The sequence below is a fragment of the Antechinus flavipes genome, chromosome 3, assembly GCF_016432865.1.
Source record: "Antechinus flavipes isolate AdamAnt ecotype Samford, QLD, Australia chromosome 3, AdamAnt_v2, whole genome shotgun sequence".
NCBI classification, from domain to species: domain Eukaryota; kingdom Metazoa; phylum Chordata; class Mammalia; order Dasyuromorphia; family Dasyuridae; genus Antechinus; species Antechinus flavipes.
Genome location: NC_067400.1, coordinates 552,182,500 through 552,195,569, shown reverse-complemented (window position 1 = coordinate 552,195,569; position 13,070 = coordinate 552,182,500). Strand labels below are relative to the sequence as shown.

Genomic DNA, 13,070 nt, shown 5'->3' with positions numbered 1-13,070 from the left:
AAAAGGACCTTCTAGATTGTGTGCCCAGGGAACAAGACAGGGTGCCAAGGCAAGCCTAGAGGATCAAAGAGTTGGAAGGAGGAAATGAAGTGGAAGGTTTGAAGCAGTGTGATGTCTCCTCACATGGAGACTGTAATCTCTGCATTCTAAGGAAACTTGCTGAAGCAGAGAAAGGCCTTTTTCAGCCAGGATCAAGCAGTCCTTGGCTCCTAGGCTGAGTTCTCATTGTACCGTATTCTATATATACACATGTCATCTCCCTACAAAGGGCTCACCTTGGTCTCTGAGGTCTTCAGGAGCTTCAAGACTTCCCCATCCCGGGCATAGTCCACTGGGGTATGACCCATTTCATTACACTGCAGGGGGCTTGCTCCTGGAAAAAAGACAAGGATCTAAGATCAGAGAAACATGATGATTACTGGGGTCCGGTGAGCACTAAGAAAAAGGTGAGTGGTATCAGAAGGTTACAGACCCTTGTTGAGGGTGGGAAGAATTGTGGTGGCTTCTCTATATCAAGCGCACTCTCACAGAAGAGGCTCTTAGTCACTATGGCCCAACTCTCCAGAGTATATGCATTGTGAGAGTCTGGGTAAATATGTGTATAAACAAGAAGTAAGACTAACTCCACTCCAGGAGAATAGAGACTACACCTTGTCCAAACTCTAGATCTGTCATCCTCATTAAGCACGGTGTTGTATATGTGCCAGGATCTAAATTCGAGTTTGTTAAATTGTGCCAGCCAGCACAGCTGTCTCCCAGTTCTAACAGTTTTTCCCTTTTGCCACATTTTTCTCCAACATGCACATGTATACATATACCCAAACACAATTTTCCTTCTTAAAAGAAACTCATATCTGCCAAAGAAGAGAGCATAAAGGTTGTGCTCTGCTTAATTCTTGCTGTTCTTCAGGTCTCATCTCTTGCCTTTGCTGATGATGAGTGCTGACATGCAGGATTCTTGGGGTATCAGCAGCATTCTATCTATTAAGCCTAAGGTCTAGGAACTCACGTGTCTACACGATGTCAAGACTAAAGCCCTTGGTTGCCTAAGGAGCTCTAAGTCTCTGAGAATGAGCAAGGCAGGAGAGTTGAAGACCCCTTAGATGGGGTGTTTCCTTTGAGTCCATCAGTGACTCTGTGGTTCTGTAACAAGTAAATATTGACTGTGCTTGGCTATGTGATGGGGAGATTAAAGATAGGCCAGATACAATTACAGAACAGGGTTTGACTAGATCGTCTTCAAGGACTTGCCCAGATTTAGAATATTATAGTAATTAACAATACAAGATAACATATACTAAATGTCCAAAGGGCAGTCCAGTTAGGGAAGAAGGAAAACACAATGGAGACCAGGGAAGGCTTCAGGGAGGAGAGGACTTGATCGGCATCTGGGAAGAATGAGGACTCAGACCAGTCAGTAGTGATGGTGAACAAGGGCACTCTAGGCAGGAGGATTTGAAGGACTCTCATAGGGAGATATATACCGCAGCTTAAGAAGCTGGATTGAGAACATAGTATGGAAGGCCTTGAATACCAGCCTAAGAAACTTCCATACCATCCACTTGAAAATTATAAAATTTATATGAACTATGAAATCTGTGATAATCTTTTGATTTGGCAGCACAATATGAAACAATTATTCACATTTATAAAATGAATTACATCTACTGTAGGGATGACTGTTATCTCCATTTCACAGGATATAAAATTAAGGACAAAAGAAGGTAAGTTTTTTTTTCATAATAACTTTTTATTGACAGAAATCATGCCAGGGTAATTTTTTTACAACATTATCCCTTGCACTCGCTTCTGTTCCGATTTTTCCCCTCCCTCCCTCCACCCCCTCCCCTAGATGGCAAGCATTCCTATATATGTTAGATATGTTGCAGTATATCCTAGATACAATATATGCTTGCAGAACTCTCCAAGCCTCTCTGTATTCATCCTGCTGGTCATTTCTTACAGAACAATAATATTCCATAACATTCATGTACCACAATTTACCCAGCCATTCTCCAATTGATGGGCATCCATTCAATTTTCAGTTTCTAGCCACTACAAACAGGACTGCCACAAACATTTTGGCACATACAGGTCCCTTTCCCTTCTTTAGTATCTCTTTGGGATATAAGCCCAGAAGTGACACTGCTGGATCAAAGGGTATGCACAATTTGACAACTTTTTGGGCATAATTCCAGATTGCTCTCCAGAATGGTTGGATTCGTTCACAACTCCACCAACAATGCATTAGTGTCCCAGTTTTCCCGCATCCCCTCCAACATTCATCATTATTTTTTCCTGTCATCTTAGCCAATCTGACAGATGTGTAGTGGTATCTCAGAGTTGTCTTAATTTGCATTTCTCTGATCAATAGTGATTTGGAACACTCTTTCATATGAGTGGTAATAGTTTCAATCTCATCCTCTGAAAATTGTCTGTTCATATCCTTTGACCATTTATCCATTGGAGAATGGCTTGATTTCTTATAAATTTGAGTCATTTCTCTATATATTTTAGAAATGAGGTCTTTATCAGAACCTTTAACTGTGAAAATGTTTTCCCAGTTTGTTGCTTCCCTTCTAATCTTGTTTGCATTAGTTTTGTTTGTACAAAGGCTTTTTAATTTGATGTAATCAAAATTTTCTATTTTGTGATCAGTAATGGTCTCTAGTTCATCTTTGGTCACAAATTTCTTTCTCCTCCACAAGTCTGAGAGATAAACTATCCTATGATCCTCTAATTTATTTATAATCTCGTTCTTTATGCCTAGGTCATGGACCCATTTTGATCTTATCTTGGTATATGGTGTTAAGTGTGGGTCCATGCCTAATTTCTGCCATACTAATTTCCAGTTATCCCAGCAGTTTTTTAAATCAAATAATGAATTCTTATCCCAAAAGTTAGGATCTTTGGGTTTGTTAAACACTAGATTTCTATAGTTGACTATCCTGTCTTGTGAACCTAACCTTTTCCACTGATCAACTAATCTATTTCTTAGCCAATACCAAATGGTTTTGGTGACTGCTGCTTTATAATATAATTTTAGATCAGGTACAGCTAGATCACCTTCATTTGATTTTTTTTTTCATTAATTCCCTTGAGATTCTTGACTTTTTATTGTTCCATATGAATTTTGTTGTTATTTTTTCTAGATCATTAAAATATTTTCTTGGAAGTCTGATTGGTATAGCACTAAATAAATAGATTAGTTTAGGGAGTATCGTCATCTTTATTATATTCGCTCGGCCTATTCAAGAGCACTTAATATGTTTCCAATTATTTAAGTCTGACTTTATATGTGTGGAAAGTTTTTTGTAATTTTGCTCATATAATTCCTGACTTTCCTTTGGTAGATAGATTCCCAAATATTTTATGCTATCGACAGTTATTTTGAATGGAATTTCTCTTTGTATCTCTTGCTGTTGGATTTTGTTGGTGGTGTATAAAAATGCTGAGGATTTATTTTGTATCCTGCTACTTTGCTAAAATTATGAATTATTTCTAATAGCTTTTTAGTAGAATCTCTGGGGTTCTCTAGGTATACCATCATATCATCTGCAAAGAAAAAGAGGCTAAGTTGGCAAGTATTTGCAGATCCTGGTTTCTAACCAAGTGTTCTAATATATCATGTTCCTTTCTAAGAGAGATCAGATCCTGAGAGCAAGGACTAGACTTTGTTTATCTCTGAACCCAGCAGTCATTTAGTGAATATTTACTGATTTGATAAGAAACAAAAAAACCTCTTTAGGCCTCAAACGGGGAAACTTTCAATAGGACCCAATGAAGAAATAATCCCCTTGGACTCAGTGGCTGAAATGACTATCAAAAAGTCATTAGCTAGGGGCAGCTAGGTGGTGAGTGGATAGAGCACCAATCCTGAATTCAGAAGGACCTGAGTTCAAATTGATCTCTGGCACTTAACACCCGCTATCTATGTGACCCTAGGCAAGTCACTTAACCCCAATTGCCTCAGCAAAAAAAAAAAAAAAAAAAAAAAAAAAAAAAGTCATTAGCTAATGACTTCCCATCTCAGCGATGGTCAGTTTAGCAACACAATGGCTTCACAACATACTGGTCTTGCATTGATCCCTTTGCATGTGATACTCCAGAGAACCTGGATTTCTCTCTAAATCATTTTCTTCTTCAATTCTTTTGGATTCTAAACTCAACCCTAACAATGCATCATGTAAAAAGCCTCTTTCTCCCCAACCTTGCCAAGGGTAACTATAATGGATTTTTCCCTTTGTCCTTACTTTGTTTTCTGTTTGCATCTCTGATCATGTATTACAAGTAACATAATTTTAGATGTTCAGGTTATAAATTGCTATGAGATTCTAAGCATCATGAGGGCAGGAATCCTCTCTTCTCTAAAATGTATTACCCTCAGAACAGAGTACAGAGTTTTCTGTACATAGCAAGTGCTTATTAAGAAAGTACTGAATTGAATATAAGCAGATGAGATGGCCTAGGGATTGAATATGCAAGAAAAAAGCAAAGGGTTGAAGACAGAACTTTTGGGAATGCCATAATGGAATTGAGTGGAGGAAGTGGTGATGGAGTCAGAGGAAGAAAAGTCAGGAAGTATGGTAGAAAGATACTGGATTTGAAGTAAAAAGAATCTGAGTTTGAATTCTTTTTTATTCTTTTAGGTTATATATGTACATCCATTTTTTAGTATTTACATGTGAGTTATACTGAAAGAAAAAAATCAGAACAAAAAGGAAAAACCACGAGAAATTAAAAAAAAAAGTTCAAGGAAAAAAAGAGGTGAAAATATTATGCTTCAATCTACATTCACTCTCCATAGTGCTTTCTGGATGCAGATGGCATTTTCCATCCAAAGTTTATTGGATACAGTCGGTATTTCTGATAAAGATTTCATTTCTAAAATATATAAAGAACTGCATCAAATTTATAAGAATACAAGTCATTCCCCAATTGATAAACGGTTAAAGGATATGAACAATTTTCAGATGATGAAATTAATCTCTAATTAATCCTCTAAATTTCTATTGATTAGAGAAATGCAAATTAAAACAACTCTGATCATATCTCTCAGATTGGCTAAGATGATAGGAAAAGATAATGATAAACATTGGAGGAGAGGTGGGAAAACTGGGACACCAATGCATTGTTGGTGGAATTGTGAAATGATCTAATCATTCTGGAGAGCAATCTAAAATTATGCTCAAAGGGCTATCAAACTATATATACTCTCTGACTCAGCAGTGCCATTACTGGGTCTGTATCCCAAGGAAATCTTAAAGAAAGGAAAAAAGGACCCATATATACAAAAATGTAGTAGCTCAAGAGCAGCTAGGTGGTACAATGGATAGAACACCAGCCCTGAAGTCAGGAGGACCGGAGTTCAAATTTGGCCTCAGATACTTAATACTGCCTAACTGTGTAACGGCAGTGTATGTCACTTAACCCCAATTGCCTCAGCAAAAAAAAAAAAAAAAAAAGTAGCAGCTCTTTTTGTGGTGGCAAAGAATTGGAAAATAAGTACATGCCCATCAATTGGGGAATGGCTGAATAAGTAATGGTATATGAAGATAAAGGAATATTATTGTTGTATTAAAAACAACGAACAAGTTGATTTTAGAAAGGCCTGGAAAAATTTACACGAAGTGATGCTGAGCAAAACAAGCAGAATCAGAAATATATTTTACACAATAACAGTAAGAATACGTGATAATCAACTATGAAAGACTTAGTTCTTCTCAGTGGTTAAGTCATCTAAAGCAATCCCAAGAGACTTTAGACAGAAAATGCCATCTGTATCCAGAAAAAGAACTAAGGAGACTGAATGTAAATCAACATATGCTATGGTCACTTCTTTTGTATGTTTTTTTTTTTTTTTTTAATCTCTCCCATGGTTCCTCCCTTTTGCTCTGATTTTTCTCTCCCAACATGATTCACAAAGTAATGTGTATTAAAAATAAATTTACTAGGGAAAAACCCAAAATTTATTGGAATTGCCTTGGACCCCTGAATTGCTCTTAGTTGGTCATAATACAATCTTATTATTGCTGTGTACAATGTTTTCCTGGTTCTGCTCGTTTCACTCAGTTGAATCATATAAGTCTTTCCAGGCTTTTCTGAAATCAGCCTGTTCATCATTTCTTACAGAAAAATATTATTCCATTACTTTTATATACCATAATTTATTTAACCATTCTTCAATTGATGGACATCCATTCAATTTCCAATTCCTTGCCACCACAAAAAGAGCTGCCATAAACATTTTTGCACATGTGGGTCTTTTTTCCTCTTTTATGATCTCTTTGGGATATAGATACAGTAGAGATACAGCTGGATCAAAGAGTATGCAAAGGATGGCCTTTGGGTATAGTTTTAAATTGCTCTCCAGAATGGCTGGATCAGTTCACAAATCCACAATGCATTACAGTCTGGGTTTGAATTCTCACTTTTTAATACCTTTATGATCTCAAATAAGTCACTTCTCTTATATGGACCTGAGCTTTCTCTTTAGTAAGCTGTGTATGTATGGCCACTTCTAAATTCTGTTTTGACCATCTGATAACAGCAGGAAGAGACTTAAAATGTTTTAACATCCTGGAAACCATAAGATTAATTTTAAGATGTAGGTCTAGGGTAGGGGAAGAGGTGGAGAGGAGAGAAGGGGTAAAGGAGAATAAAATCAACAATAGGGGATATGTAAGAAGAGGACTGAGAAAAGGCCATTAAACATGGCTAGAATGTAGTCAGTGATGAGCTCTGAGGACTATGGAAGCAAGAATGCAAAAGGATGAATGAAGTGGAAGTGAAAGAAAGGGGACAGTAGCTAGAAAGGACATTAGAGACTCAGCAGTGCCTACATAAAGACAGGAGAAGACATGCTAGTGCAGCATGAGAAGACAAAGGTTGTAGAGAAAGAGGGAGGGATTTAAGAACTTATAGAGAATGAGGGAGGGATTCAAGATCCTGGAGGAAAGAGGAAGGGAAAAAAATCTAGATTTTAGAGAAGAGGACAGACTTAGGCTTGATGACTGTTACAAGTCTCTCAGTAACAGTCAATGAGTCAATCAACATTTATTAAATGTTTGCTGTGAATCAGGCACTGTATTAAGCACTGGGAATACAAAGAAAGGCAGAGTACAGTAGGATAGGAGGGAGTAAGATATAAGACTAGAAAGACAGCAAGGGGACTAGGTTGAGAAGGGCTTTGAATATCAGAAGATTTAAAATCTGATCCTGAAAGTGAAAGGGAGTTAGTCACTTGGATTTACCGAGAAGGGGAGGACGTAGGAAGATTTTTAATAAGATTAATTTAAAAGCTGAGTGAAATTGTTGGTGGAATTGTGAATACATCCAGCCATTCTGGAGAGCAATTTGGAACTATGCTCAAAAAGCTATCAAATTATGCATACCTTTTGACCCAACAGTGTTATTACTGGGCTTATATCCCAAAGAGATTTTAAAGAAGGGAAAGGGACCTATATGTGCAATTTGTGGCTGCCCTCTTTGTAGTGGCCAGAAACTGAAAACTGAGTTGGATGCCCATTATGTGAATATTATGGAATATTATTGTTCAGTAAGAAATGACCAGAAGGATGATTTCAGAAAGGCCTGGAGAGACTTACATGAACTGATGCTGAGTGAAATGAGCAGGACCAGGAGATCATTATATACTTCAACAACAATACTATATGATGATCAATTCTAATGGATGTGGCCATTTTCAACAATGAGATGAACCAAATCAGTTTCAATAGAACAGTAATGAACTGAACCAGCTACACCCAGTGAAAGAACTCTGGGAGATGCCTATGAACCATTATATAGAATTCCCAATCCCTCTATTTTTGTCTGCCTGAATTTTTGATTTCCTTCACAAGCTAATTGTACACTATTTCAAAGTCTGATTCTTTTTGTACAGCAAAATAACTGTTAGGACATGTATACATATACTGTATTTAATTTATACTTTAACATATTTAACATGTATTGGTTAACCTGCCATTTGGGGGAAATGGTGGGGAGGAAGGAGGGAAAAAGTTGGAACAAAAGGTTTGGCAATTGTCAATGCTGAAAAATTACCCATGCATATATCTTGTAAATAAAAAGCTATAATAATAAAAAAAAGTAAAAACTGAGTGAAAGATGGACCGGAGTGTGGATATTTTGAGGAAGAGAGCCCAAGGAGTAGGCCATTATAATTGTGTTTGCATGAGGGTCTGCACCAGGGTGGTGGTTTTATCAGAGAAGACAAGGGGGCATATACAAGAGATATTACAAAGGTATAAATAAGACCACTGTTTCGATATGAGTGATGAAGGTGAGGATCAAGAATAACATTCATAATGTAAGCCTAGGTGACTGGGAGGATGTTGGTATCTTAGAATGGAAGAACATTTAGTGGGAAAGTCAATGAGCTCAATCTGGACATGCTGGGTTTAAGATGTTTACAGAACATTTAGTTCAAGATGTCCACGAGGCAGTTAGATATATATGAGAGTGGCGATGAGGGGAGAAGTTTCTTACTGGGTTTCAAAGAGTTTATCCATAAAAAGGCAAAGAGACCTAGGAGTTAGTGGAGATAGGCAGACCAATGAAGAGGGTCTTTTGAGGAAGAGGAGTCATGGGTATTGTTTGTGTGCAGTAGGAAAGAAGTCAGTAGAAATGAAGAAATTGAAGGAGTGAAGGAATTGGGTTAAGGGGATCTTGGTTCAACTTTCACTTCTTATTACACACTATTATTATTATTCCACATATATTTCATACTTATTATTCTTCCACACTACTCTAAGTGTGAGTTTGAGCAAGACACATCATCACTTCTCTGGGTTTCAGTTTTCTCAGCAGTGAAACCAGCAGGTTGGACTAGAAGACTTCTGAAATATCTTCTTTATTTAGGTCCATGATCCTTTCTGTTCTAAAAAAAAATTCTATTTCTATGGTACTATAAAGTTTACAAAGTGCTTTGCTCACAATTTTAAAATAGGTAGGTAGTCCAAGTATTTTCCTCTTTCTATATGTAAACTGAAGTTTAGTAAAGTTATGTAATTTGATCCAAATCAGAGCATGTAAGTGTCAGTCAGGATTTTAACTTAGGTATCCTGATCCCAAGGTCAATCAATCAACAAATATTTATCAAGTGCTTAATATGCATCAGGTCTAGTTCTAAGATAAAAACAAAAAACAAGAACAGTCCCTATTCCCAAGATTTGACATTTTAAAAGGGGAGACGATACCTATAAATTTGAACACACAAAATAAATACAAAGTTAAAGGAAGCCAACCTAATAATATGGTACTAGGAGTTGGAAAGGCCTCCTGGAGAAGGCTTGGGTTGGTCTTTATTAGAAGCCAGTGATTCTAAGAGCTAGAGGTCAGATGGAAACAACCAGTTAGTCAAACGCATGGAATAGATGACGAAGTGTCAAGTGTGAAGAACTGCATGTCAGCCAATACTGCTGAATTGCAAAGCCTGCAATGATGGTGAAGCCCCCCCAAGTCAATAGGGAAGATCAGAAAAAGGGACAATTTGGGGGGAAAGCTACCTGTAGAACACTTAGTTATTCCAAAAAACAATGGATGACACAAGAATGGAGCACAGGAGAGAGGTGGGATTTCAGTGGGGAATGACAACAACAATAATAGCAACAAACATGGACACAGCCTTTTGTTTTTGCTGTTGTATTATCATTTTCTCAATTTACAAATACTTATTTTTTTCCTTCGCTCTTAATTTCCAATTTAAAAGAAAAAGAAAAATCTTTGTAATATACATACATACACAGCTTTGAAGACTATTGATTGCTTTATATACATGTATTTATTAGGGTCTTTTTTAAAGACCTTGATGTTTGGTACTGAAAATACCATTATCTTCATTTCACAGATTAAGAGCCTGAGACACAGGGTAGAATAACTGACTTGCCTGTGGAAACCAAGTTAAGAAATATCAGATGTGGAGCTGGAATAAATGATTTCTTTATGTCATGCCTGGAACCTCCTTCATTAGGCAATGCTTAAGACAAGAGGCCTCTGTGGAAGGAAAGAGACTGAAGGCCAGGCTACTATGATCATCTGGAGGGTCTTGGTTGGAGAAAGTTCACTGGACAGGAGTGTCCTGGGAAGTCTAAGATAACCTGGTGATAACACATGAAACTGATGACTCAGCCCTTCTTCAAGGTTTCTCTTTCCTTGGCTTTGGTGTTCTCACTCTCCCCTAGTTCTGTCAATCTCTCAGTTCTACTCAAGCCAAGCAATATATATGTGCAGGGCCCTTGAGGCACTGTGTCCATCTTCCTCATTGGTGAGATTAGGAAACTAGTTAAGTGTCCAGGATTACACAGTTATTATACCTCTGAGGTGTGATTAGGGGTTACTGTCCACTACTGATATGTAAATACTCCTCTTCTACCTCAGCTTCTCTCTATGGCCTTTGGTGAAGTTCAAGGCACACAAACACACAAGTAGCATCTGGGGAAACAGTACTTCTAGAAGATGGAGAGTGGCAGGAAAAAGAGGGAAGGTTTGAGAGGAAAGGGGAGTAAAACAAGATGACAGCTGAGGAAAAAAGAGAAACAGAATGAGAAAGGGAAAAGAAGAAGAGAAATGAGAGAAATAAGGAAGGCCTGAAAGAAAGAAGAATGGAGTCAGGGAGGGTGATGATAAGAAAGGGGCAAAAGGGGGAGAGAGAAGAGAGTAGAAAAGAGGGAGAAATAGGAAAGGAGGAGATAAAGAGTGGAGAAAGATGGTGAAAGGAAGAAAAATGTTGAGTGAGATTAGCTCTATCAAACAAGGGCTGTCAGTGATCTATATTTGCCTACAGAATGAAAAATGTGTGCCATAAACATTGGCCACCAAGTAATTTCTAGCATGAGTCTTGTCACTTCCCATCAGGAACAAGAGAGGGACAGGTAAAACATCACTGTGTCTAGGCTGGCTAGAGTCTCCAGAGCTCTTTGAGAAAAAGCAGTGGTCCCTGAAACAAAGTGAGAGAACCCCACATCCTGTTCTCATCCTTTCAAGAAAATAAGAATGGGAAAGTTTTCTAAGGCTTTAAATCCTCAGGGTGACATAGAAGCTTATTGGGCTTTGGGGGGGGGGAGGGGTGTATTGACAACTTGTTCCAATATCAACCTAATTCCTCTTCCCCATCCCTTAATAGTTCAGAAGACTTGACTAATTGCTGTAATAATTGATAGATCCTGATTCTTACAACTGATCGATTTCACCTCCATGACCAACGGCCACAAACCATTACAGCCCAATAAATAATGGTGGTGTATTCTATCCGCCTGATGTAGCCACTTGGATCTTCTCTGCCCCATTCTGACCTCCCTTCATATCTACCCCTGAGGCCTTACAGCTGGTCCAGTGGGCTGGGCAGTGACCTCCTGTGTGGCTCAGGAGAGGATACCAACCTTTCTAGCCTGAATCAGAAACCATTCGTCACCTCCCACTAGCTGTCTGGGCTGTGGGCTCGCACCTGGAGCCCCTCAGGCATTGTGGGGCCTGCTGCCCCCCCTCCATATTAGTATGTCCCAGCTTATAATATTTGATAAATAGCATGCTAGTTCACTCCCAGCATTACAGCAGCATGAAGCGCCCAGTGCAGCTGTGGAAGGTCACTCATTGGGGAAATATGTTTCTGTCAGTGGTATTGAAAAAAGTTTAGTGGAGTGACAGGCCTCAATTTTTCAAATTTTATTAACTCCATCCTCTTAACCATTTGTCTTGAATTCCTTCAGATTCTGGGTAACTGTCAATAGGGTTTCAGCTATGGAGGTGGAAGGGGGGACTGCAAGGTTGGTGGCCTCTGGTTGTTGCTGTGTGACTGTAAAGAATCACACTTTCCCCATCCTCATCCCCCCTTTCATATACCCAAAGAGCCTTATCTGGGTATTTTCCAGCTCTGCTTGGCCGAGGGGGGTTATTTTACTTAGTGAGAACCCCTGCTAGCTAGGGGTCAAGGGTTCCATAAAATGAGGAGAAGAATAATAACTCGCAGTTAAGGTTTACAAAATGCTTTGCTCATAACAGCCCTGTGGGCTGGGTTGTTTATGGAGTAATACCACCATTTTACACAGGAGGAAATGGATTCAGATAGTTGGAGTGGCTTTTCAGGGTCACACAGCTATTAAGTAGCAAGGCCAGGATTTGAACTCAGGTATCCTTATTAACTATCATATTCTCTCATAAATTAGTATATTCTGATAGAATTCTCTCTCTACAATTCTATGTATTTTTGTTGTTGAGTCTTTTCAGTAGTGTTCTACTTTTTGTGAATCAAAGATATTGGAAGTTTGCTAATTTCTTCTCTAGGTCATTTTACAGAAGAGGAAACTGAAGCAGTTGATTAAATGACTTGTCTAAGGTCACACAAGCTAGCAGCCTATTCACTGTGCTACCTAGCTGCCCATATTCTATAAGCATATTCTCTATCTATTATATTTATATATCTATCTGGAAGTTAACCAGTTAGTGGCTGGAGTTTTTTGATGATAAGCTGGATTCTTGGGAGGGTTAGATTTTTCAGTTTCCCTTCTGTTCTAAGTGGTGGACTCCAGAGGCTGGTTATACCTGTTCCTACTATCATTGTTTTATGTAGGTGTGTGTCAAAGGAAATGAACAATTGAGCTGTCTCATTAAAGATGTGCTCAAGAGAGAAAAGCTTTAAGTGAAATGAGCAGAACCAGGAAATCATTATACACTTCAGCAAAGATATTGTATGAGGATGTATTCTGATGGAAGTGGATTTCTTCGACAAAGAGAAGATCTAACTCAGTTTCAATTGATCAATGATGGACAGAAGCAGCTACACCCAAAGAAAGAACACTGGGAAATGAGTGTAAACTGTTTGCATTTTGGTTTTTCTTCCCAGATTATTTTTACCTTCTGAATCCAATTCTTCCTGTGCAACAAGAAAACTGTTCGGTTCTGCACACATATATTGTATCTAGGATATACTGTGACATATTTAACATATATAGGACTGCTTGCCATCTGGGGGAGGGGATGGAGGGAGGGAGGGGAAAAATTGGAACAGAAGTGAATGCAAGGGATAATGATGTAAAGAAATTCTTTTCAAAGTA

At 38.3% G+C, this 13,070-nt stretch overlaps 1 protein-coding gene across 2 annotated transcripts in view; it reads right to left on the bottom strand.

Moving 5' to 3' along the window:
* The window catches only part of CLPB (caseinolytic mitochondrial matrix peptidase chaperone subunit B), a 182,149-nt gene that overhangs the window by 52,743 nt on the left and 116,336 nt on the right, over positions 1-13,070 (bottom strand). For both annotated transcript variants that reach the window (XM_051987437.1, XM_051987438.1), the window contains exon 6: positions 276-373. In XM_051987437.1, the coding sequence (XP_051843397.1) occupies positions 276-373 (98 nt within the window). The remainder of the gene's footprint in view (positions 1-275; positions 374-13,070) is intronic.